Here is a 25176-nt window from a genome sequence, read left to right as displayed (position 1 = left end):
GTCTGCAGAGACGTGCGGGGGGATGCTCCCAGCTTTCCAGGTGTCCAAGCGTGCCTGATCCTGCTTGTGCCCCAGGGAGATGCCGCCTGTGCGGCCGGGCCGGGCTGGGGGAGCCCCTTGCTGCTTTGTCGGTGCGGAGCGAGAGGGGCTTGTGCACGGGCAAAGCGCAGCCTCGCTGCCCTGCAGCCCTTCCCTCCTCGCGGTGCGCGGTGGCGGTGCCGCCGCCTCCCCGCCAGCCCGGTGCCCCCCGCGCCCCGGCACCGCGCTGCAGGGCTGCAGGAGGCAGAGCGCAGCCCTCCTCCTGCGCGGGGCAGCCGCAGGCCGTGCGCTCTGCAAGGGGGCTTTCCAGTACGGGCCCCTCGGGCGGCGGCAGGTCCAGGGCTCCGGCTGGAGGGCAGCGGGGAGGGACCTGTGACCGTGACTGCGAGTGGAGGAAACGCCTGAAAGCGCAAGGGACGTGCAGGTATTTATACATATACGCACACAGTTATATATGAAATACGTATTTTCTGTTTAAATGCAAGCATCCTTTTCAGGTATGCAGCCATGGGCTGTCCTGCCCAGGCTGGAGGGCCCCAGCACGCCCTGGCCGTGGGCAGCGCTGCGTCAGCTTGGACCTGGCTGCAGCAGGGCAGGCCCTGCGAGCGCAGAGCCCCCCTCACCCGCGGCGCCGCCCCGGGGATGTCTGCAGGGACGTCCCCAGGTGTGCAGGGATGTCCCCAGGCGTGCAGGGATGTGCCTGGGTGTGCAGGGCCGCCTGCCCCAGCAGTGGGACGGCCCTGGGCACGTGCAGGAGCCTCGAGGCTGCGCGGAGCCGTGCGCTCTGCACGTGCTGCCTGGGCAGGCCGGGTGCAGCGCGAGCCGCCCTGCGCAGCGGCAGCGCCTGCTCTCGAGCGTTGGAGATGGCAGGATCCAAATGTGAATTGTCAGTATGGGAGGTCTGTGCACGCGTGGATGTGCTGGTTCAGAGCACGGATCTGTGGAATAAGGGATGCGTGCGTGCTTTAAGACAAAGATCCGGGTGTTTCCATGCGGAGGGCATGGGCCGTGGAGGTCCGGCAAGCAGGACGGCGCTGGCTCCGGCGGCCTCCGTCTCGACGTGCCGCGGCGAGGCCGCGCTCTGCAGCCCGGGCGGGGGCTGGCGGCGCCGCGGCCGCGCTCGGCTGGGCCCTGCACGCGGCTGCGGGCAGCGCCGGCGTTGCTAGGCGGCGCGGGAGGCCGGGCGGGCGCTGCGGGCGCTGCGGTGATGTCATGAGCAGCGGGGCGGTGGTTGGCGCCGCGCGCACCGCGGGCCGGCGGCGGCTGCGCGGCGGCTGGGGCCGGGCGCGCTAACCCTCTCTCTCTGCTCCCTCTGCTGCCCTGTCTCGCCGCAATGATGAGGCAGGCCCCGGCGGCACGCAAGGTACAGCCCGCGCCGCGCCGCTCCTCCCGAGCATCCTCCATGCCGCGCTGCTCCCGAGCATCCCCCGCTCCCTCCGCGCTGATCCGGAGCATCCCCCGCGCCGCGTTGCTCCTCCTGAGCACCCCCGGTGCCGCGCTGCTCCCGAGCATCCCCTGCTCCGCTCCCGAGCATCCCCCGCTCCCTCCGCGCCGCTCCCGAGCATTCCCTGCTCTGCGCCGCTCCCGGCCGGGCGCTCGCGCCGGCATTCCGGTCGCTCCGTGCCTGCTTCCCCGCGGCGGGTGCCCACCCTGCATGCAGCCTCCCCGCGCGCGGCCGCTTCCCCCGGGCGAGCTGCACGTTCACGGCGGCCTCCCCGCCGCCGCCGCAGCCTGCGCAGCCCCAGCCCCGCTGCCCGCAGGCTGCCCGAGCGGCGGCGCGCGGGGCTGCCCCAGGCTGCAGCGTGGGCTCTGCCTTGTGCTCCCGCGCTGGCCTATATGTTTATTTTTAGCATGACCAGGATATTGCCGCTCAGCTTAAAGAGAAATCCTGAAAAATTTCCGCCTGGTCTCGGAGAAGTGAAAATAAAAATAACCAAAGGCACAAACGTGCCGCTTTGCCCAAGCTGCAGCAGCTGGGGGACTTTGCAGTGCTACATTGCAGTAAATGCACATGGGTCGTGCGGGTTGCTGCTTAAGCCGAGCAAGGGTAGTGAAATACTTGGTGATGGGCGATCACCTGAAAAGCTGCTATTTAATGCACCTGCAGATTAGAAGTTCTGCGAATGCTGATGTTGTGCCGCCAGCGGGAAGGTGGAGCCGGCCGGGCTGGGGCAGCCTCCGGCCTCCAGGGCGTTTCATAAATCTGCTGGCACTTGATTTAATCGGGCGCCTTCTGGCGTCGGTGCTTTTCCTCCCTGTGCCTTCCCGGTGGCGGCTGCTGCGAGGGGACTCACGCACAAGGTGCTGCCACTGGCTTAACAGAATATTTTGAAATTCCTTGTAAACGTACCCAGGAAAAAGACACGTGATGTGCCCACCGGAAAACATATCAAGAGGGGAGCCTGCAGCTCCGTGGCTGGCAGCCCTGCGGGTAGCAACGTTGTTAATGCCAACAGGTTTTGTCTGAGCATCCTCTGGAGAAGGCTCAGTTCTTCCCAGCGACCAAGTTCTGCAGCTGTGCCGCATCGGTCCTTGCTCCCAGATGAGCCGCCTGCAGCTGCCGCGTTTGCTCGGCGCACGTGTCCCCGGCGGCACCGGCTCCCGTCGTGGCCGGGCTGCGCGCTCTCCGCTGCAATCCCTCCCGCAGAGCTGCGGGACGCCGGAGCGCCCGCCGGAGCCTTCCCCGGAGCGATGGGATGGAGGCGCCGCAGCGCGGGCTGCAGCGTGCGGCGGCTCCGCATGCGGCCTGCATGGAGGCCGTGCCACCCACGGCAGCCACGCTGCGGGCGCCCGGCGCTCCCCCGCAGAGACGGGCGATGCAGGTGTCACGCGGTGCCGTAGGGAGCCAGCTGTTTGGCCGGATTTCCTGCTGCTGGAGGAGAAGTTTCCATAGGAGCGAGTCCTCTTGGAGCCTCGGACACTACTGCCGTTGAGTGCGGGTCCTTCGGAAGGAGCAAGGGTTACATAATGCTATCAAATATTTATGCCATGACACTATGCAGAGTGGTTCCGAACCACCAAATAATAAAATATTCATGGCCATAGCGGGCTGGTGCAGAGCTCCCTGGGACCCAGGAGTCCCAGGGTCCTTGCACGGGGCTCCTGCTGCTGTAGCCAGTCTGTGGGGGAGCCCCGTGCCAGCCCTGGGTGTGATCCCAGCCCGGAGCGTGATCCCGGCTTCGGATACCGGCCCGGCCAGGCGCTGCTCGCGCGGAGCCTCGTGCCAGCGGCCGGGCCTGGCTGCTTGGGAAGCGAGGCTGAGAACAGCACTTTAACGTCCCTCATCTCTGGTGGAGATCATCATGTTAACGGTGAGGAGCGCGGAGGAGTGTGGAGCAGCGCGGAAGAGCACGAGGAGCGTGGAGGAGCGCAAGGAGCGCGGAAGATCACGGTGGAGTGCGGAGGATCACGGAGGAGCGCGAGGAGCATGGAGGATTGCAGAGGAGTGCAAAGAGCGTGGAGGGTCACGGAGGATCGTGGAGGAGCGTGGAGAAGCATGAAGGAACGTGGAGGATCGTGGAGGAGCGCGAAGAGCGTGGAGGAGCATGGAGAAATGTGCAGCCCTCGCTCCGGCCACGTCTCTGGAGCCACCTGTGGCTCTTGGAGCCCCGCTGGGGACCGGCTGTTCAGCAGTGGAGCCTGCTGCTCTGAAGGACACGGGATGCTCCGTCAGGCTCAGTGCAGGTGACTTGCTCCCAGCTCCCCGAGCTGCAGAGCCCCTCCCCATCCCCCCAGGGAGGGAGCACTTCAGCATTCCCAATTTCAGGAATGAGGCGTGCTGCACAGCCAGCCCAATGAAGAGAGGCCGGCAGAGCCTGGTGGCCATCAGGCCCTTCCAGAGATCAGTAGCCCCTTCTCGCGGCCATCCCTTGCTGCTGAGCTGGTCCCCGGCGAATCCTGGAGCTTTGGCCTTTATAACCCCTGTGCAGACACGATGGCCTTGCCCGTCGTGCGGGGCTGCCCAGCGGAGGAGGCATCAGGCAGGGTCAGCGGCTCCTCTGCGCTGAGCGAGGGCAGCTCCCAGCGTGCGGGATCGCCCAGGGCCCGGCGCGTCGGAGCTGGCGAGGGGCCAGCAGCTTAGCCAGGGGCGCCCTGGAAAGGGCTGAGAAGGGGCAAAGCTGCTTCCGGGCCCTTCCGACAGATGCCCAGAGCGTCGCTTGGTTTGATCCTTTCCTAGCCGGACTGGTGGAAGGTGCTGGAGCGCTTGGGAAGAGCCTGCCCACCACCGTGGAGCCGCTGCCCTTACGGGAGGGCTGGAGTGCTGGCTGTGCTGGCCGGGCTTTCCCGGCGAGCACTGGGCAAGGCCAAGGAAGCTTCGGAAGAGGAAGATCCTTCGCTCCGTGCTGAGATGGGCCTGCTTGAAGCGGGGCCTCTAGGGCTGCCGGCAGCGAGCGAAGCCGTGAGTGAAGCTGCCGGCGCGGCAGGTATCGGCCGTCCGAAGCGACGCTCTGTCCAACGCTGTCACCACGAGAGAAGCGGCTGCGGGGTCTGCACTGGCGGCGCAGCCGAGGCCGCCCACGAGCGCTGCCTTAGTGCGCCCGGCAGGCTCGCAGCGAGCTCGGAGCAAGCGCAGGGCCAGCCCTTAACGGGCTCGCGGCAGGCTCACCGCGCGCCCGTGGGCCGCTGCTCCGGCTCGTCCCGTGCTGCGCAGCGCGGCCGTGGCCGGGGGCTGCCAGCGAGGCAGCTGCGGGGCCGCTCAGCGCGGTGGGGCCCGCAGAGCCCCGGGCTGCCGCCGCTGCTCCAGCTCTCACCCCCGAAGCTCCGAGGCCTCTGGAGAAGCCTGGGAGCCTCCCCCGGGACACGAGGCCTTGGCGGCGGTGCCGGAGCTCGGGCTGTGGCCGGGGCCGCGGCGCGTGCGGGCGCCCGGCCGAGCAGGGCCACGGGGCCGTGCCGGGGACACGGGGGCGACGCGCGCCCCGCTGCCGCGCGCACTAACGGCCGTCCTGTCTTTTGTTCCCTCTGCTGCACCTGCCGCTGTGCCCTGCGCGCTCTGTCTCTGCTCCTGTCTTTCCTGTCTGAGTGTTTCTCCTGCTCTGCCCTCTGCTCCTGTTGTGCTCCAGACCACGGCTCGGCGGCCCAAGGTGAGAACCGCCCGCGCGCAGCTCCGCTCTCTGCCCGCGCGCCGCTCGCTGCCCTCCGTGCGCCAGGCGGGCGCTCCCGGCCCCGCCGTGCTCTGGGGCGCGTGGAAAGGCTGTTGTGGGCTGCTGGCAGCGCGAGCGCGGGGCGCCGCGCGCTCCCCACGAGCCGTCGTGCACGGCAGAGCCCTGCCACTGCCTGCTCCCGCTGCAGCTCTCGGCCTCCTCGTGGGGCCCTTTGCAGCAGGATTGTGGCCACCCGCTGCGGGAGAGCTGGGAGCTGGGGGACGTGGTGACTTCCCCACCCTTGTTCTCTCGGCACCCTGGCGTTAGCTAAAATGTTCCTTGAAGCGTTTCTGCCCCAGCGCGTGACGCCCGGGGCTTGGGGGCTGTGGGCACGTGTGGCTGGCAGAGGGACCGCAGGGGGCAGCTCTTGCGGCTGGCTGCAGAGCCCACGTTGGCGCTTGCAGGCGCAGCCCCGTCCCACACGGTGTCCCCCGCTGCCCTGGCCTTGGCCCGTGCCGCCGTCCCGCTCCTGGGTGCGCAGGGCACCCAGCTGCCGCCTGGCGCTCCCCGGGCACGTACGGGAGGCGGCGGTGCACGGCAGAGGTGGCCTCAGGAAGAGGTGGCCTTGGTCACTGTGCGGCACGTGGTGCCCGAGAGCTGGACGCCCTGGGGATGTCTGGTGAGGCGGATCCCACCCTGTGACCGGGCCCCGCGTGTCCCCGGCCTCCCTGCCCCAGGCACCAGGGTCGTGCGGCAGCTGCCAGCCGGGCTGCCTGCGGGTCCCCACGCCCCCATGCCGCGTGCGGCCGGTCGTGCAGGGGGTCCCCGTGACGCTGTGCGCGGCCAGGCCGTGCAGGGGGTCCCCGTGACGCTGTGCACAGCGTCCTCGATCCTCCTCCAGCGACCCTCGGGGACGGTGCGTGGGGACCGTTCCCAGGCAGGGCCCTGCCCGCTGCGGCCTCGTGCAAGGGCAGCTGCAGGGAGGCTGCCGGCCAGGACGGCAGCGGCGGCCCCGGCACGGGCGCCGCTTCCCGGTCCTCGCTGCGGCGGTGCCGCTCCGTGCCGGGTGACGGGAGGGCTGCGGAGCGCTGCTCTGACGCGCGGCCGCACGCAGCGATGGGGCTGCTGCTTTCTGAGCAGGAGGAATCCAGGTTCCTAGAATCCTTACGCTTGGAAACAACCTTTGAGTTCATCGAGTCTGACCGTAAATTTTGTAATGATACACAGGAAAATAACACTAAAATGGGAAAATATACAGCCTAAAACTGACAGGTATCTAGGTATTTCCTGAAATTTCCCCAGAATTTGTGGAATAATAATTAGAGACAATGTGTATTCCCCTTTTTGACCTCTGTTGGCCGGTTGCAGAAGCCTGTGCGCTTGCTCGCCTCCGTTCCTTGCACTGTGTGTGTCTCGGGCAGACGCCTGGGTGACTTCTCAGCCGTTGTGGCCGCAGCTGTGCGGTTCATGGTCACGGCTGCCGGGCCTGGCCCTTCAGGCGTCCCCAGCTTTTCTCCCCTGGCCTCTGAGTTTTGCCGCTCCTCCCTGTTTCCTCGCTCTGTTTCCTCGCTCTGCTCCCCGGGGCTCAGTGCTTGCCCCGGGGCTCAGTGCAGCCATGGAGGCGCGGGAGCCTCGTGAGCGGCTGCGCGCCCCTGCGCACCGCTGCCACCGCGTGTCCCCACAGGCCCGGGGGCAGCCGGGGGGGGACACGGCCACTGGCGCGGTGGGAGTGCCCATGGGGAGACGCTGCCAGCTCCTCCCACACGCGTGGGCTCTGGCGGCGCCCGCTCTGCTCCGCTGCGTGTCCGGAGGCCGCAGCCCCCCAGAGCCCCGCTTTGGGGTCCGGGCCCTGCCTGGCTTCTGTCCTGCCCTCTGCTCCTGGCCAGTCTCCGTAAAGGTGGCCGCGGGGGGTGGCTCCAGCCGAGCAGTGTCCCCGGCTGGGAGGTGGCTCCGGCCCCGCGGCAGCGCCTGCGCCGTGGTGCCTGCTCTGCCTCTTGGCTCCTGGCAGGCAGGAGGGTGCGAGGGCGGGCTGGGGGCACCTCCAGCCCCGCACGCGGTTCGGCCGCGGTGGGGACGCGGGTCTCCTCCTGTGGCGGCACCGGGGGGCTCAGGGCAGAGTGCGGCGCCCGGCCGGCGCAGGTGCCCTGCAGGGCCCCTGCGACCCGTCCCCGCGTGTCTTGCAGCCCACGCGCACCGGCAGCTCGGCGGCCTCCAGCGGCACGGCCGGGCCCTCCGGCTCGGCCTCGGCCTCCGGCGGGGAGATGAGCAGCAGCGAGCCCAGCACGCCCGCCCAGACGCCGCTCGTGGCCCCCGTCATCCCCACGCCCGCCCTGGCCTCCCCGGTGGCAGCGCCAGTGCTGTCGCCCACCAAGGTGAGCGGCTGCCGCGGGCTCTGGGGGCAGCCTGGTCATGGGGTGCGGGGCACAAGGGGGACAAGGAACCACCCGCACGTCCCGGGGCGGCTGCTCGCGGGCTCTGGGGGCAGCCTGGTCACGGGGTACAGGGCACAAGGGGGACAAGGAGCGTCACGCACATCCTGGGATGGCCCCTCACAGGCTCTGCCCAGTGCTGCAGTCTAAAGGGAAACGGCAGAGCAGTCAAAGCACCAGGCACCTGGGAGAGGGAGTCGGAGGTCTTGGCAGGGCTTTGGATAGGGACAAACAGAGGGACCAAAGCTGTGAAGCCTCTTCGGGTGCTGAGGCTGCCCAACTCGATGCATGTTCTGCCGTCCAGGTCCCCATGGGATGAGTGAAGGTGACCATGGTTCAAGGCTCTGCATCAGAGCCGGTGTCTGCAGGTTGGGCACAGGAAGGGGTTGTCCCCACTTGGTCCAAGGATGGGGATACTGGATTGGAGGGACAATCTGTAGTCCTGGGCGCTGGTGTCAGCTGAGCTGGAGTGGCCAGAGCCAGTAGATGCCCTCCCTAAACCGCCCGCCCTGAGACACGCAGGCCCTTGCCAACACCCAGCCTTTCTGTAACCTGGGTGTTTCTAACAACTCTGTTGGCACAGCCAATCCATTTTTGTTCTTTAAAATAGTTTATCGTGACTTCTGTCCTGCTTTGTGTTAGTTAGATAAAATGAGAGCTTGTGAGAGATGTGGGGCATGAGGGCAAAGAGAAGAGCAGCCAAGGAGCAGAACCCGCGGCAGGTCCCCAGGCCCACGGGACCGGGTGCCCTTCTGCTCCGCAGCGCTGTGGCCGCCTGCGTGGCCAAATCTGCTCGGGTTTCCTGGGTCAGCTGGGCACCTGCAGAGGCTTGGTCAAAATCTGTGCCGTACCGTCCAGGCACGTGAGCGCTGCCCGGGCACGGGGCGGCGAAACGGGATATTGGGGAAAAATGCTGCTGGGTTTTGCATGCCACTACTCCATTCTGACCCTGAATAGCAGGGAAAAATATATTGTCAAAGGGCGGGTTTGGCTGTCTAGTTTGATTTATATTTGTATTTGTAAACACAAGCCCAGATCCCTCTGAAACCAGCGGCAAGGCGCTGAGCACCTTCTGCAGAGCGGGCTGCCACGGTTTGCTGAGGAGCATCCCTGTCCATCCGGGGGGTGGGAAAATCAAGGGATTAATCAAGGGATGATAGACTCGATGGCTGCAGCTCCGCAGTGAAACTCTTCAACAGCGACCCCAGCAGTAATGGCAACAGAAGGGCTGGGTTTTGGGGCAGGTTCTAAGGTTTTGCTAACTGTGCATGGAAGTAAAGTTTTTGGAGCTCTCTCCAAAGGCTCTTGCTGCTCCCGTTGGTAATTCTTGGCATCACCTTGTAGGAGGAGGAGAACTTGCGTGCTCAAGTCAGGGACCTGGAGGAGAAATTGGAGACTCTGAAGATAAAGCGAAATGAAGACAAGGCAAAACTTAAAGAGCTGGAGAAGTACAAGATCCAGCTGGAGCAGGTGCAGGAATGGAAAAGCAAAATGCAGGAACAGCAGGCTGATCTGCAGAAGCGTCTAAAGGAGGCCAAAAAGGTGAGTGCTCCCGGGGGCTGTGCGGTGTGGACACTGGTGCTTGCCCTGGCGGTGCCAGGGCTAATTCACTTGCTGAAAATCTAATTATATGGTTTTCTTCTGGATGAGATATCACCAGCTGGCATTAAACTCCGAGCTCTCCCAAATCTTGTCTTCTGACTAACGAGTGAACAGCCTCCTCCCTCCCGTGGCGCTCCGTCAGCCCCCCGCCTTTGGGGGGCTCTGCCCATTCGCATGGAGATGCCAGAGCTTTGGTGCATCCTGGGCTCCGGGCGGCTTCCCGACGGCCGGACCCTTCCAACCCAACTTGGCCTCTGAGGCGGGAGCCGCTGATGGAGCCAAGAATTAGTGTCTGCACTGAGGCAGTTGCAGTCCTGTGCTGGTTAGGTCACAGTGAGGGACGGTTTGCTTTAGCAGAAGCACATGAAATCGAGGAACAAGTGACACACCCCCTCACATTGCAAGATAAATATGTGAGCGTGGCAGCGGCCCCATTTCCCTAGTTTGATCTGTACTTGCGTGTGTGCCAGTGCTCTGAGTGCCGGAGCTGCCCGCAGACTGCCAGTGCCACCTTCCAAACACTGAGCAGTTCCGGCAAATTACTGCAAACATCAATATACTGCAGCAGCTGTGGCTTTAAGAACATGGCCCCACTTTGGCAGGTCTGCCACGATGGCAGGCGGCAGGAACGCGCTCGCTGCTGCTCATGTGCCCTTGCTGCTGCCGGCCCGAGGTTTGTGATGTCCTGAGAGCTGGGTGTCTTGAAAGCTTTCTGTTGTTTGCTGCTTTACCTCCGTGCTTCTCCTATTTTCCTGTGTGGGGGAAGGTGGTTTTCGTTCGGTTTATTTTCCCGTTTTCCTTGTAGAAGCAGCAGCTCGTCTTTCTTCTGGCTCATTTCCGTGTGGTGTTAGAGCAGCGTGCTCTGTACCGGAGCAGCGTGCTCACCTCCACCCAGTATTTGCCACTTAAACGAGCTGCTTGCCCGTGTTTTGTTCAAATGCAGCATTAATGAAGCCACTGCGGGCTGTGCTGCGCCTGTGCAGGGACCCAGCTGGAGCCAGGGGATGGTCTCGGAGCTGTCCTTGCCTGCAGGTCGGATGTCTCGGTCCTCTGGAGCTTGGCATGTCCTCAGAGAGGTCTCAGGGGGCCCTGGGACCTCAGCAAGGGGCGTAAATACCTGCTGAGGAGCAGCTGGAGAGGAAGAGGAGGGAACCAGGCTGTCCTGGGCGGCGCACGGAGACGGGACGAGGAGCGCTGGGCACGGCTGGAGCACAGGGACTGCTGCTCACAGCCCCGGCCCTGCTGTGCTGCGCGGGTGCTGGAGCACTGGTGCCCGCAGCGCCTGCAGCCTCCGGTGCAGCGGCCACTGGGGCTGGGACTGCTCGTCTCCACGTCACCCCTCTGTGCTTGACTGCAGGAAGCCAAAGATGCCTTGGAAGCCAAGGAGCGCTACATGGAGGAGATGGCAGATACTGCTGACGCGATCGAAATGGCAACCCTGACAAGGAGATGGCAGAGGAGCGAGCAGAGTCCCTGCAGCAGGAGGTGGACTCGCTCAAGGAGAAGGTGGAATATCTCACGATGGACCTGGAGATCCTGAAGCACGAGATAGAAGAGAAAGGTGGGAGAGGCGTGGGGCAGGGTGCGCTCAGGTGGCATGGCCGCGGCTGCCGCTTCCCGCAGCTCCCAGTGCAGCCCCGCGCTGCTCTGTGCCCCTGCCCTGCCTGCAGGCGCTGCAGGACCTGCACGGGACAGCTCAGGAGGCTGCGGGGCCAGGCCCCGCTGCAGAGGCAGAAGCAGCTGCTGCTCCTATGGGGCTTGGGCAAGAGTCCGTAGGGCGTGAGGCAGTGTGGGGAGCAAAGGAAGAGTCTGTGGGGAGACGCGGAGCTCGCTGACGAGCGGCAGCTCATCTGGGTTTGTGTTCACCGCTGGCAGGGGCCGGGGCAGCTGTGCATGGGCCACTCGATGAGCGCAGCTCTGCTGCAAGCTGATCCCGCGATTCCTCGTCTGAGCTAACGCTCCATCTCGGAGCAGCGGCATCGCGCTCCGGCCTCGCTTAGCTCAGCTGCAGCAGAGGGACTGATCCGTTTCCCTTTGGGACTCTGCTGTCCTCTTAATGGTGTTTGCAGTGTCGCTTAGTGCTGACGAGGTGGGGCTGGGGAGCAGCTGCTGTTTCTGCACAGCTCAATATGCCTCCTTTCCCCAGGCTCAGATGGAGCAGCGTCCAGTTACCAGGTCAAACAGCTAGAAGAGCAAAACGCGAGGCTCAAGGAAGCCCTTGTAAGGTAGGAAACACACGGCGGCACGAGGGGCTGGGTGCCCGTGCAGGTCCCTCCACGGAGCTTGTCTCCTCGGTGCAGTGACAGCCTGTGTCAGTGCCAAGCGCGCTGCCGCACACATGGGGTAAAAGCTGCTAATGACTCTTGGGCCCGCTGAGCTCTGTGTGCTCCCCTGTGTGACTCAGCCTGCAGGGACTTAGGCGTGATAGAAGAGCCCCTTGTTCCTGGAGAACAATGTATAGAGGGAGAACGAGCCATTTGGGGCAGTTTGTGCCCTCTTTCATTTCTCTGGGCATGCAGCACTGGGCTTCTCCAAAGCAGCAGGACTCCATGCTGCAGGTTGATGGAAGCAGCCTGTGTGGGATCATTCTCCAGACACATCCCAGCCTGAGGTTTCCTGGCCAAACTGGTTGGGGCCTTTCCCTGTGTAAGGGCAAGGGCTTTCCTTTCTGCGTGTCCTCTAGCCCAGTGGTCCAGGTCCTTCTGGTGAGCGCAGCTTTGCTCCCTGTCACACCCCGTGTCCCTGGGGACCTGGCTCAGCGCGTCGCGTGCTCCATCGTGCTCACCGCAGAACCGGCCCCGCTCAGCGACGCTCATGATCCGTAGGCAGGGACGGGTGATGGGGAGAGGAGCAGGAGGCGGCCTCGCTGTGCAGCAGGCCCTGCTGGTACGGGACACAAACTGCTTTGCAAGGGCTTCCAGACCAGCGTGTGTTTGGGATGGGATGGATTATGAAACTGTTCAAAGTGCGACACTCAGCCCTCCCAGCTGACTGCAGAGGCACCTCATGCTCTGTGGACAGAGGTGTCTGCAGCAGGCGCTGCACACGTGTGAGCACAGCCCTGGCTCCCTGCTGTGGTGGAGCACCCTGCCTTGGCTGTGTCCTGCCTTGTGTTTTCTCCTGCTGACCCTTTTGGCACTGTGAAAGACTGAAAATGTGGTATTTTCCTTTGTTCACTTAGTTCTTCCTGCCTGTGCTTTAGGCTGCCCCATTTACAATTATTCTTTTCTTCCCGTCTCAGCTCTCTGTTCCTCATTTTCCCACTGTCTCCTCCTCCTGTCCCTCCAGTGGCTCTGACACCTTCAGAGGAAGGTGCCGTTTCAGGCCCTGACTCATGTCCGTCCTCACGGTTCCTAGTTGGTCTCGGGAACCTGCTGTGCCTGCAGTGGGGAACGGTGCCCGGCTGCGCCGCGACGGGAGGCTGCAGACACCACGTCCCCGGGGCAGATGGGGCAGCTCTGCGTTCAGCTGCAGACCGCCTGCTTTTAGAGTAGTTTGTCCCTAAAATGTATGAGCTCAGCTCGAGCACCTTGCGGATCTCTGTATTCCCACTCCCAAACTTTGGAAAGACCCTTTGAAAGTCACTTCTCGGACGAGCTCTGCTTGTTCCACCACTGTGGCTGGGGCCACCCAAAGAGAGGGTTCTTGGCCCTGCTTGTGGGACAGGGGACACAGAGCGCCATTGGGGACGGGAACGGCCTCAACTGCTGCAGTGCCTGCGCTGAGCCTGGTTGCTCTCTCTAAGGATGCGGGACTTGTCGGCCTCCGAGAAGCAGGAACACGTGAAGCTGCAGAAGCAAATGGAGAAGAAAAACACGGAGCTGGAGTCCCTGCGTCAGCAGAGGGAGAAGCTGCAGGAGGAGGTGAAGCAGGCGGAGAAAACGGTTGACGAGCTGAAGGAGCAGGTGAGCCCATCGCGGGGACGGGGCTGCTCTGAGCCGTGGCAGCTGCTGTCGGGCAGGCCAGGGCCAGCTCCTGGCACAGAGCTGTTTCCAGGTGCTGATACCATGAGGTCTGTGGGCACCCGCTGTGGGAGCGTTAGCCTGGGCTTTATAGAGGGGGCTCTTGGCAGAAGTGGTACCTGTTCATACGTAGACCAAAGTGCCCATCTCTACATAAGTGTGGTGAGCCTGTACCCGCTCTCACAGGTCCACGGTGGGATGGGGAGCCTGGAAAGCCCTGGGAGTTTGCAAAGACTCAGCCAAGGGTCAGCATCATCTGCACTGACCTGAAACAGTTCAACATCCCATCCTGACACTGCAGCAAAGATGCAGTAACGACTGCAGGAGCCAGAGCCCAGCCCCTCTTTCGCCACGACCTTTGCTTGAGCTGCCGCTGGGCTCGCTGCTGGTAGCTCTGTGTTGTCACTTGCTGTCCTGCTGGGTATGGACCCTGGGAGGGAGCCCGTGCCCTTCCCGCCTGAGCAGGCACCTCGGGCTGGGGAGAGGGATGTCACTCACGTCCCCAGCTAGTCACAGAGATCCTGCGGGGGTGTAAAGGCACTTCCAAGCTGCTGCTGGCAGCGCTTCGGGAGCTGGGCTGGACTGTAATGTGTGTTTGCAGGTTGATGCTGCTTTGGGTGCCGAAGAGATGGTGGAGACTCTGACGGAGAGAAACCTAGACTTGGAAGAGAAGGTCCGGGAGCTGCGCGAGACCGTTGGAGACCTGGTGAGCTGGGCGTCCTGGAGGAGGCTGGGGAGCTCCCGCGTGGCCGGGCCGATGCCTGGCACGTGGTGCCCGAGGCCGCGGCGGGAGCAGAGTCCGGGCGGGCTGGGCAGCCCTTGAAAGCCGCCGCACTCAGCGCCGCGTCTGCGCGTCCCGTCCGTGCCGGCGCTGCCGCCTGCCCTGGCCGTGGGGCGACGGCATCCCGGGGCCCTCCTTCCCCTGCAGGAAGCCATGAACGAGATGAACGACGAGCTGCAGGAAAATGCCCGGGAGACCGAGCTGGAGTTACGGGAGCAGCTGGACATGGCCACGGCGCGGGTGCGCGAAGCGGAGAAGCGCGTGGAGGCGGCGCAGGAGACCGTGGCTGACTACCAGCAGACCATCAAGAAGTACCGGGAGCTGACTGCACACCTGCAGGTAGGGACACGGCCCCGCGCTGCGAGCGCGGCAGGAGAGGGGCCTGGAAGCAAGAGCGCCCTGGGCCCAGCATCGTGGTGCCGCCTAACCGACCCTGGCACACCAAGGAGCAGGGAACAGACGGCCGAGTCCTGGTGGAGGGGGCTCCTAGCAGTGCTGGAGTGCTCGAGCTCCTCATGGTCCCCTTCCTGCCCGTGTCCAGATGGGGCTCGTTGGCAGCGCGACAGCTGGAGGATGTTGTTGCTGTAAAGGGCAAACCCCCCTTGCAGGCCCGCGGGTGTCGCGCTGCTTACGCTGCAGCAAGGGCCTGGGCAGGGCTGGCTGGCCTGGCCTGTTCCAGCACTGCCTGTGGTTCTCCTTGGCTTTGCTGGCAGTATGAAATCAATGGATATTGAGTGCACAAGGACAGTAACGGGCTGTGATCTGAGGATTTGGGACAGGCTGGTGTTTCCCTTCCTCGTTTTCATCCTGTGATTCCCTGGTAGCGCAAGGAGCCCCTGTCCCCAAAAGGGATGTTGGGCACCAGATGTGGAGGTGCTGCAGAGCGTGTGGGGTCGCGACTCTCCTTGGTGCTGTTTTAGCTGAACACTCCTGATCAGAGCTTCTCTCTGCGCTCAGGATGTGAATCGTGAGCTCATGAGTCAGCAAGAAGCTTCTGCTGAGAAGCAGCAGCAGCCCCCTCCGGAAATGTTCGACTTCAAGATCAAGTTTGCGGAGACGAAGGCCCATGCCAAGGTAGGGGGCAGGAGAGCCGTGCCCGGGCGTGCGAGCTGCGCGTGGCGCATCCCGGCCTGGCGCCGGCTGGGGACGGCAGCGCTGGGACGTGGCGCCAGGCGGCGGGACTGCGGGCACCGGCGCCAGGGGCTGCTCCAAGGGGCCGGACACGGGGGCTGGTGTTCGGGAGGCACTCGGGTTGGGCTGCTGAGGTCCAAGGAGGCTGAGGCGACTGGCAGGAGCTGAAGGACCGCGGGCTGCGGGATGGAATGTGGGAAGTCACCAGGTACCATAACAGGATCTCGGCCCTGGTTCCTGCTGAAGTAGAAGTTTCAAGTCAAATAGAGCAAAATAAAACCTAGTGACACACGTGTGGTAGCTACAGCTGGGTGCCTCCAAAGAGGGACCCTCTTGAGCAAAGAAATCTCTGGGCCATTACACCTTCATGCTCCTAATTCCCCACCTGCCATGTGGTGGTTCCAACTAACAGTTATATTTGGGTCTCGGGTCTTCTTGTTCTTCACTGGGGCCTGTTGTTGTCTCCCAAAGTCCTTGCAAGGAGGAGGTAGTTCAGACCACAGCAATTAACACTGTTCCCAGGAGAGAAAAGGCCAGGTCTGCCAGGAGGGTCCCGATGCCCCGGCCTGCCTCACAGCCAGCTCTTGGCATCCTCCCTTGGGGTGCGCGTCGCGAGAATGCAGCCGTCTCCAGATACCTCCAGTAAAGGTGTCTCCATCCTGCCTGCCACAGGGACCAGAGGAGACCTGCTCTGGATCAGTTCTCCTGCAGCGGCAGGGAGGAAGATGCCAGCATGGGGAGAGGGCCGGCACGGGCTCTGTGAGGGGGTGCAGGGAGCCTTGGTCAGGCAGGGTAGTTCCCGCAGGATGGCACCAGCTCTGTGGGGTCACGGGCCAGCACACGCAAGGGCTGCAGCCTCCTGGCCCGGACGGGAGCCCGGTGTGCGCCGGGGCGGTGGCACTGTCCCTGCATGGCCGTGCAGCGCGGTGCGAGCGCTGTCCCAGGAGCAGAGTCCGGCCGAGGCCCAACACCCGGCTGCGTGCGCAGGGGAGGAGAGGGCGGGCTGCTCTGAGCGCGCCGCGTCCGCTCCCGCAGGCCATCGAGATGGAGCTGCGGCAGATGGAGGTGCAGCAGGCCAACCGGCACGTCTCCCTGCTCACGGCCTTCATGCCCGAGAGCTTCCTGCGCCACGGCGGGGACCACGACTGCGTCCTGGTGCTGCTGCTCATCCCCCGGCTCATCTGCAAGGTGCAACGGGGCCCGGCTGCTGCGGGGCTTTGGGCGCTGCCTGGAGAGAGGGACGTGGGCAGAGGCAGCACAAGCGCTTCCCTGCAGCTCCGAGCTGGCCCTGTCTCCTGAGCTGCCTCGTGGGGCTCGGAGTGTCACCTCCAAATGCCCCGTGCCTCTAGACACAGCCCTGTAGGAGATGTTTCCATTCTTTTGTGTCCCAGGTGAATTTGGGGTTTTGAATATATGCCCAAACACTTCCAAATGATTGGGGCAGCAGGGGCAGAAGGAAGCAGCAGCATCTGCCGCAGCCCGCAGCAGATCAGCGGCTTCAGCACCGGCCGTGATGGCGGTGGGTCAAGCCAGGCTCCGGTCTGGGCGCTGAGCCGTGGTTGCCTTCAGCACTGCTGGGGCTGCCGTTCCTGCCAGCTGTCCCCTTACACCCTCTTGGACTCATGACCCCTTTTCCCAGAGAAGCTTGCATGCATACAATGCCTATGTGTAGGGGTGTGTGTAGCTCTGGCTGCCCTGCGGGCGAGGGGCAAGGAGCGGCGCGCGCGGAAGGTGTGAGCGTCGCCCTCTCCCCGGCAGGCCGAGCTCATCAGCAAGCAGGCGCAGGAGAAGTTCGAGCTGAGCGAGAGCTGTGCGGAGCGCAGCGGGCTGCGGGGCGCGCAGGGCGAGCAGCTCAGCTTCGCCGCCGGCCTCGTCTACTCCCTGAGCCTGCTGCAGGCCACGCTGCACAAATACGAACAGTGAGTAGCCGGCTCGGCCGCGTCGCCCCGGCCAGACGTGCCCGCAGCGCGGGGGCCGCGCTGCAGCGGCAGCCACTTTGGCAGCCAGGCTGGAAAAGATCCGAGGGGTTCCCTGTGCTGCGACGCGCTGGCAGCGCTCACGTCCCTTGCAGCGCCCTGCCTGTTCCCTCCCTGAAGTGGGATGTGGAGGGACCCGGCTCCCCAGTGTGAGCGGCTCGTTCTGCAGCTGGGACCATTTCCTTAGGCCAGAAGGAGCCCTGGCACATTGGTTTTCCATCTGATCCTGCCAGGAGATGTGTCACACTCTGCCACTGAGCGTGGCAGAGTCCTGCCGGGCTCCAGATGCTGAGAGCCAAGTCTTCCCTGCAGCCCAGCTCCCTCTTCCGTGAGTGCCCAGTGCTTGGTCATATGGGGAAGGTTTTCTGGAACATCAAGGAGGAATCTAAATGCTTGACTAATATGATCCAGTCCCTGGCCAATGCCATGACAACAGCAAGCACGGAAAGAGATTTCCAACCTTCTGCAGAGGTTGGAAATTCCTTGGGAGACCAGAAGTGCTGCGCTAGGGCGGACAATCACTGCGAGCCCTGCTGGGCTTTGCTTCCCGGGAGAGTGGCTCAGTTTGAGCAGAGCGCTGAAAGATCCCTGCGCTGCTGCAGCAGCGTGACCAGTGAGCTCGTTAGAGGCTGCTCTTGTCACTGGTGTGAGATGGTAAATCTCTGCCTGCAGCGCTGGATTCTGTCTCAGAAAGTCACAACTGAGATACCCAAAGTGATCTCTGTTCTGTTCTCCCTTCCCTGCAGCTCCCCAGCAGCCGCCCAATCTCATGCCCTGGTTTCCTGCAGACATTCTGACCTTCGGCGGCGTTTCTGCAGCTTCCCTGCTGCTTGGGGTCCAGCTGAAGCGAAGCCCTGCACTGCTGCTGCCGGGAGCACTTGCCTGTTCCCCTAAAGCTGAGTGTGTCTCCATCTCTTTGCCAGGGCCCTGAACAAATGCAGTGTTGAGGTGTACAAGAAGGTGGGGATGCTCTACCCTGAGATGAGTGTCCATGAGCGCTCCCTGGACTTCCTGATCGAGCTGCTGCACAAGGACCAGCTGGATGAGACGGTCAACGTGGAGCCCCTGACCAAAGCTATCAAATACTACCAGGTAGGATCCGTGGAGCCAAGAGCCCCAACCCCGGGGCGTTCCCAACGGGCAGGGCACAGACCTGGCCGCATCTCTGCAGCACTTCAGCAGCTGCAAGTTGTGCCCTCGGGTACCATGTTCATGTGGCGCATTGAGAAGCGGTCTTGGGATAGCAACTCTTGGGATAGCATGTGTTGCACCTGGGTGTGCAGGACTTACACCTGCAGCTCTGGGACTTGGGGGCTGCGTCCTCTGTTCCTGGGGGGAGAGAGGGAGGGCAGAAAAAATAATGACTTTCCTGCCCTCGATTCCTGTACCGGGATGTTGAGGCCGTTGGCCTTGTCAAACTAAAGGCCACCAGTACTCCCCTGGAGGACAACAGCAGCAGATCAGGGCACCTGGTCAGGCTGTCACCACAACCGCTTTCGCTTCCAGTACAAAAATAGGCCAAACTGTCAGCGTTCCTTTTGTTTTGCATTCCTTGGTTTGGTTGCTTTGCTTGGGTGTGTGGCGACACTCGAAGGATGCTGAGTTCTGGTGCCCTGTCTCTCTCTTCCTGCAGCACCTGTATAGCATCCACCTGGCTGACCAGGCCGAGGACTGCACCATGCAGCTGGCCGACCACATTAAGGTGATGTGTAGCAAAATAATTTGGCTCTTTCTGTTGCACGTTTTCTGCCTTTTTGTCTTTTGCTCCCCTGAGATTGTTCTGTGAGTTGAAGTACTTCTGGTCTCCCTGTTGCAGTCATATTTTCTCCTGTTCCCTTTGGGTGTTGTGTCACATGAGTGATGTGGGTTCCCTGGTTAGGGAAAGGGGAAAAAGATGCGAGGCATTTGCCCTGCAGACATGCAGGTAAGCAAGAAAGAGGAGCAGCAAGGAAAGTGCTGGAAACCTGTGTCCAAGGGATGCGTTGTCCTTTCCTAAGCCCTGGGGAATCAGCACTGCGTTCTGTGCCCCAAGGGGCAGAACAAGAGCCTAGTGACTGCCTGGGCCGTTCCCTGCTCCAGGAGAGCCCGGCGTCGCGGCGGGCGGCTGGCCCCGGGCTCATGGTGCTGCGTTGTGCCCACAGTTCACGCAGAGTGCCTTGGACTGCATGGGCGTCGAGGTGGGCAGGCTGCGCTCCTTCCTGCAGGTAGGTGCTGGCGCCGAGCCGGCTCCCTCGCGCCCGGCCCAGCGCTGGTGCGTTTGCCCAACGCGCTCTCTGCTTCCTAGGCTGGGCAAGAGGCCTCCGACCTCGCCATCCTGCTCAAGGACTTGGAGACGTCGTGCAGCGACATTCGCCAGTTTTGCAAGAAGATCAGGCGCCGCATGCCGGGGACGGATGCCCCGGGCATCCCCGCGGCGCTGGGCTTCGGGCAGCAGGTGAGCGGCTCCCTGCCCTGCCCGGGCTCCTGCGGCCACTGCCCGAGCAGGGCCTGGCCTGAAGCGCGGGCAGGCGCTGCAGCCGCCCACAGTGCCTGCGAGGCAGCGGAGCAGCAGCTCCATGGCCTCTGCGGGCGTTCCCGGCCGGCTCTGCCTTTCCCAACGGGCCCGTGTGCGCTCGCCCGCAGGTGTCGGACACGCTGCTGGACTGCCGCAAGCACCTCACGTGGGTGGTGGCCGTGCTGCAGGAGGTGGCGGCCGCCGGCGCCCAGCTGATCGCGCCTCTGGCGGAGAACGAGGGCCTGCAGGCCGCCAGGCTGGAGGACCTGGCCTTCAAGGCCAGCGAGCAGGTGAGGCCGCGGGGCCGCGCCGGGGCCGCTGCGGGCCGGGGCGCCGCGGGGCTGCGGCTCTGCGCCCGGCTGCGGGCACCCGCCAGCGCCTCCCTGCCCTTTGCAGATCTACGGCGCCCAGGGCATCAACCCGTACGAGTGCCTGCGCCAGTCCTGCAGCATCCTCATCGCCACCATGAACAAGATGGCCACGGCCATGCAGGAGGGCGAATATGATGCTGACAGGCCCCAGACCAAGGTAGGTTGTGGCTACGGCAGGAGTTTCGGGCAGAGCCGGAGCATCTGAATTGTCATCCCTCAGTCCCGCAGATCTCTGCTGAGAGGGGCTGCTCTCTGCGTGGCCCCACGGCCTGCGGGTTCCCCCTGGGCAGGCGGCTGCCGATAGCCTTGATGAAGACACAGGAGCGAGGGAGTCCCCGGAGAATAAGTGTGAGGGGTGACCGCAGAGCTGGGGCACTGGGCATGGTGCCCACGTGGGGCTGGAGGCCGGGAGGAGGGCACAGCCGAGGGGCTGCCCGAGGGCCTGGATCGGGCTGGGCTGCCCGCTTGTCCTGGCAGAGCTCTGGGGCGCTGGCCCTGCCTGCGCCCTCAGGCCATGTCTGCTGGCAGGGCTGTGGTTCAGGGAGGTGCCAGAGATGCCCGCGGGCTACAGGGAGGCAGGGAATGGGCCCCAGTTGCTGAGTGACCCGTTGTGCTGCTTCTGGGGTTCTCTGTGCGGTACCAACCGTGTCCTGTCCCCGTGGTGTCCGTGGCAGCCCACGCCACCCGCCGACCTGCGCGCAGCAGCTCTTCGGGCAGAGATCACCGATGCCGAGGGGCTGGGGCTGAAGCTGGAGGACAGGGAGACGGTGATCAAAGAGCTGAAGAAATCCCTCAAGATCAAGGTAAGCTGTTGCGTCTGCAGCTGAGCTCCACCGCGGCTGCCCAGTCCGGGTGCTCCAGCCCCGGAGCAGACGGTTTGCAGTCCCGATCGGCAATCCTGGAGACATTGCTGCCGTGTGGCCCCGTGACTCCCTGCTCGGGGCTGTCCCTGTGTCCCGTGCTGTTCTGGGGCAGCGGGGTGGGCGTTGGGTGCGTGAGGCTTCCCGCAGCGCCCCAGCCCCTGCAGCGCGCGGCTCTCCTGCTGCTGCTGCAGGGCGAGGAGCTCAGCGAAGCAAACGTGCGGCTCAGCCTCCTGGAGAAGAAGCTGGACAGCGCATCCAAGGATGCAGATGACCGAGTGGAAAAGATACAGACAAAGCTGGATGAGACCCAGACACTGCTCAAAAAGAAGGAGAAGTGAGTGTGAGCGGGGGGCTGCAAACCGGGCTGGCTGTGGAGAGGCCCTGCTGCAGAGCAGCCCGCCTGCCCTGGCTGGGCGGTCTGGAAGCCTTTCGGGTTAGCGGAGGATGAGCAGAGGAACCAGCGCCCGCTGACCGTGGGAGCAGGAGTCCCGGGAGAGGCCCCGCTCCCATGCTCTTTGGGGAAGGTTTATTCCCTTTGCACGTTTTCCCACTTTGCTGCGAGGGTCTCTCGCCATGGGCGGCCCATGGCAGAGGAAGGCGGCTGACACACAGGGAGTGCAACCCTGCAGGGTGGAGGGAGGCAGGATTGTGTGGTAGACGGAAAGCTGGGCTCTGTAGGGAAGCTGAGGAGGTGCTGGGCTCAGCACTGATAAATGCTTCCTCTGTGCGTGATACTGCAACGCGCAGCAGGAACTGCTGCGGCTCCTAACCCTCTTGCTTGTGCTTGAAGCTTTTCGAGGTGGTGCCTGGTGGCAGCAGGGTGTACCTGGGCTAGGAGATCTCAATCCTGAGCTGCCTGTCTCCTTCCTCGGGAGGAACAGCTCCGGTCAGACCTGTGGCTCTGTTCCCTCCCACAGGGAGTTTGAGGAGACCATGGATGCTCTGCAGGCAGATATCGACCAGCTGGAGTCGGAGAAAGTGGAGCTGAAGCAGCGCTTGAACAACCAGTCCAAGAGAACCATCGAGGGGCTGCGCGGCGCCCCGGCCTCCGAGTTGCCTCCATCGTGTCTGGCATCGCGGGAGGTGCGTAGCCAGTGCCCAAAGCACCGTGTGTTTCAGCAACTCGTAGGGCACTGCAGGCTGCAAAGGGAGTGTGGGGCAGGAGCCAGGTGCTCCCTGGGGAGTAGCAGTGCTGTGTCCACATGGGGGGACCCCGCGAGGCGGCATGGGGCCTGCTGCAGTGGGGCCCTTCCACCCAGCCTGGCCTTCCTGCCGAGAGCCAGAGTACCCGAGGGGCCGGGCACTGCTGGGCCTGTAGGTCCCTGCACCGCCCAGCAGTTCCCTCCTGTGCAGACGGACAGGGTCACCCCTCGGTGCTGCCGTCAGGGGGCCCTGCAGCTTGTCCCTTGGTGCCGCATCTCGAGTCCCCTGGGGCTGCCAAGTGCTGGTGCCACCAGCCCCGATCTCCCGCGGGGCTGCGGTGCAGACGCTGCATCCTTGCTGCCCGCTGGGATGGCCCTGCCGCTGTGCTCGGCACCTCCCTCCTCTCCCGCGTCGCTCCGGGACACGGATGAGCCGCGTCCCTCCTGGCTGGCTCCAGGAATGGGAGGTGTGAGCTCTGCCCTGCTCCTGCCGCAGCAGCGGGGGTGGGTGCTGGCTGACAGGGAGGTCCCTGTGTGCCATGCCCAGGCCCTGCCTGCGGGCCTCTGCTGGGAGCAGGACGCTGTAACCGTGGGCTCTGTCCTTCGGGACTGCGGCAGAGGCTGCGGAGCACCCTGGTGCAGATTCCTTGTCCTTCTGGTTCAGCGGGAGCCCGCTCCGCACAAAGTGGGTGGTGATTCCTGCCCTGGGGCTGCTCCGGGTGCTCGGGGAGCACCACGAGGGCCCGCTCGGCTTCCCGGAGGTGGCAGTTCCCGCCCGCAGGGAGCCCCGGCCTCCACCCGAGCTCCTGCTCTGGAGCCTGGAGCCCGTGGCTGGCGCCAGGCTGCTGGCAAGCCCTGCTTGCAGCGGGAGCCGGGGATGGGACTGCGCTGGGTGCGAGTCGCAGGGAGCGGAGCAGAGCCCAGGGCGCCCGGACGGCGGGCACGGAGCTGTCCCTGGCTGCGCCGGGGGCTCAGGGGCTGTTTCGGGAGGCTCCAGCTGGGAGTCCTGGAGTGGGGGCAGAGCCTGGGCAGCTGGGGCTGGTGCTGCCCTGCGCGCGGGTGCCCGGCAGAGCCCGCGGTGCCATGGAGCCCGCAGGCGGGTGCTGGAGAGGAGGCAGCACAGAGGGGCTCCTCCAGCCTCGGCTCCCGCTTTAACTCTGCTTCTCCTTGTCTCTCCTGTGCCTCGCGCCCCACAGAGGGACCCACAGCGAGGTACAGTACTGCATGGGCATGCGAGCGCTCCACCGCCACCCCAGCAGTGCATGCGGGCAGGGACCGGGGCCCGGACACCCCCTGCACCGGCTGGGTCAGGCCTGGGGTGCTGGGGCTGCGCTGGCGCCGTCCGCAGAGCCCGGGGCAGAGCAGAGAGCATGAACGTGCTGTGATGGCCACGGTGCCGCGTGCGGAGCGGCTCCTTGCGGCCGCCTGGCGCCCGCCGAGCAATCCCGGCTCCGCGGGGAGCAGGAAAGCGGGAGCTGGGCACGGCTGCGGGATGCTGCTGGCGCGGGCGGCCCGGGTGCTGCATGTGGTGCTGCCCACGCGCTGCCCGTCGCGCCCCGTGCTGCGGTGCAGCGCCCGTCCCGCGCAGCCTCACGCCGCCCTCGTTGCAGGTGTGGGCCCCGCACAGGCGCCCGGGGGCGGCTCGGGGCCCGTGCAGGTGAAGGACTCGCCGCTGCTGCTGCAGCAGATCGATGCCATGCGCCTCTCCATCAAGCACCTCAAGAACGAGAACAACCGGCTCAAGGTGAGGTCAGGGGGGTCCTGGTCGCGTTGGTGTGGAGCGTCCTGCCCCTTCTTTCTTCTCTGGTTTGAGCTGGAGACCTCCTTCCCTCTGCCCTTGGGCCCTTTCTGTGCTCACACTCCTCCCGCCTGAAGAGGCTGCCCCTAACTGCTCGTCCCGCTGCTCGCAGGGAGCGCAGATGAAGATGGAGCTGGCGGGGCTGGCACCCCTGCACGTGCCCAAGCTCTCGCTGCCCAAGGACAGGACAGGGCGACGAGGCGGCCTCGGGCAGCCTCTACCGCAAGACCAGCCAGCTGCTGGAGACCCTCTACCAGCTGAGCGCCAACGCCAGGGTCGTGGACATCACCCGCAGGAAGGCGGGTAGGGCCCACGCGCGCGCGGGGGGACGTGGGGCACGAGCGGGCGGCCCCGTGCCCTCCCTCCCCCCTCCCCGGGGGCAGCTCTGGGGCCGGGGCGGCGCTGGCCGGGGGTGGCAGCGGGTGCTGGGGGGCCCTGGGGGTCCGGCCGGCGCTGGTGGCATCGTGGCGCGGTCCCTCACGCGCGTGTCTGCAGCGGGGAGCCCGGCGGCGCGGCTGCTGGAGCAGACGGCGCGGCTGAAGGCGCTCAGCGACAGCATCGACCGGCTGCGGGTAAGGCGCCGTGCCGCGGGGGCGCCGCCGGGCGCGCGGGGACAGCGGCGCTGCAGGGGACAACGCGGCCCTGTGCCCCGCAGGACGAGGTGATGAAGGAGACGGTCTGCAGCACCCGGGTGCCAACGTCGCCACCGACTTTGCCACCTTCCCCTCCTCCTCCTTCCTCAAGGTAAGGGCCGGGGATGGGGGGGCTGCGGGGCGGGGGGACAGTGGCACAGGGAGGGTGGTGGCATGGGGGGGACATGCCAGGAGGAGGATGGTGGCAGGGGTGGATGGTGGTGCAGGCCTCAGGGGGACGGTGGCATTGGGGGGATGGCAGCACGGGGGGGTGGTGGCATGAGGAGGGGACGGTGGTGCAGGGCACAGGAGGATGGTGGCACGGGGGGATGGTGATGGGGGGGACACGCCATGGGGAGGATGGCAGCACGGGGTGGGGGATGGTGGCACAGCGGGATGGTGGCATGGGACAGGGACGATGGCACGGGGGGATGTTGGTACGGGGGGGGCACAGCGGCACGGGGCACACGCCGCGGCCTGAGCGCGCGGCGCTGGCGCAGGCCCGCGGGGAGCAGCAGGCGGATTCGGTCTACGTGGGCAAGGTGACGTTCCCGTGCGCGCCCGGGCGCGGGCAGCTGCACCGGCTGGTGCTGAGCGCGGAGCAGCTGCTGGCGCTGCACAGCCACCTCCTCCCGTGAGCACCGGCCGGCCGGGCCGCCCCGGCCCGGGACACCCCCCCGCCCCCACCGCGCCCCCGCGCTGCCGCCCCCGCGGCCTCCGCACCGAGCACTCTATTAATAAAGCTGCGCTGTGCCCTGCACCCGCCTCTGCTGCGCCGGGGCACCGGAGAGCGCGGGGGACACGGGAGGGGATTGTGGGCAGCGGAGAGCGCGGGGGCACCGCAGAGGATCTGGTGCACCGGGGCTCCCGTGAGC

At 65.0% G+C, this 25176-nt stretch overlaps 1 protein-coding gene across 1 annotated transcript; it reads left to right on the top strand.

The window, feature by feature from the left end:
* Nucleotides 1-4798: 4798 nt before the first annotated feature.
* On the top strand, nt 4799-24939 carry LOC148595260 (dynactin subunit 1-like; the record flags this gene model as incomplete). Its single annotated transcript, XM_088521697.1, is given in 29 exon segments — nt 4799-5120; nt 7304-7492; nt 8894-9091; nt 10509-10587; nt 10590-10712; nt 11298-11376; nt 12897-13056; nt 13715-13819; nt 14042-14233; nt 14852-14968; nt 16061-16213; nt 16784-16944; nt 17925-18093; nt 18635-18703; nt 19143-19205; nt 19286-19435; nt 19624-19785; nt 19892-20023; nt 20541-20669; nt 20921-21063; nt 21647-21777; nt 21780-21812; nt 23482-23615; nt 23782-23847; nt 23849-23972; nt 24165-24241; nt 24325-24346; nt 24349-24413; nt 24802-24939. Coding segments are annotated over 29 exon segments (3685 nt in total), but the record flags the coding sequence as incomplete, so codon positions are not given.
* Nucleotides 24940-25176: the final 237 nt, after the last annotated feature.

Source organism: Tinamus guttatus, unplaced genomic scaffold, assembly GCF_059628265.1.
Source record: "Tinamus guttatus ecotype Peru unplaced genomic scaffold, ASM5962826v1 Tinamus_guttatus_pri_ptg000129l, whole genome shotgun sequence".
In the NCBI taxonomy this organism is placed as follows: domain Eukaryota; kingdom Metazoa; phylum Chordata; class Aves; order Tinamiformes; family Tinamidae; genus Tinamus; species Tinamus guttatus.
This window is presented reverse-complemented; position numbering and strand designations above follow the sequence as displayed.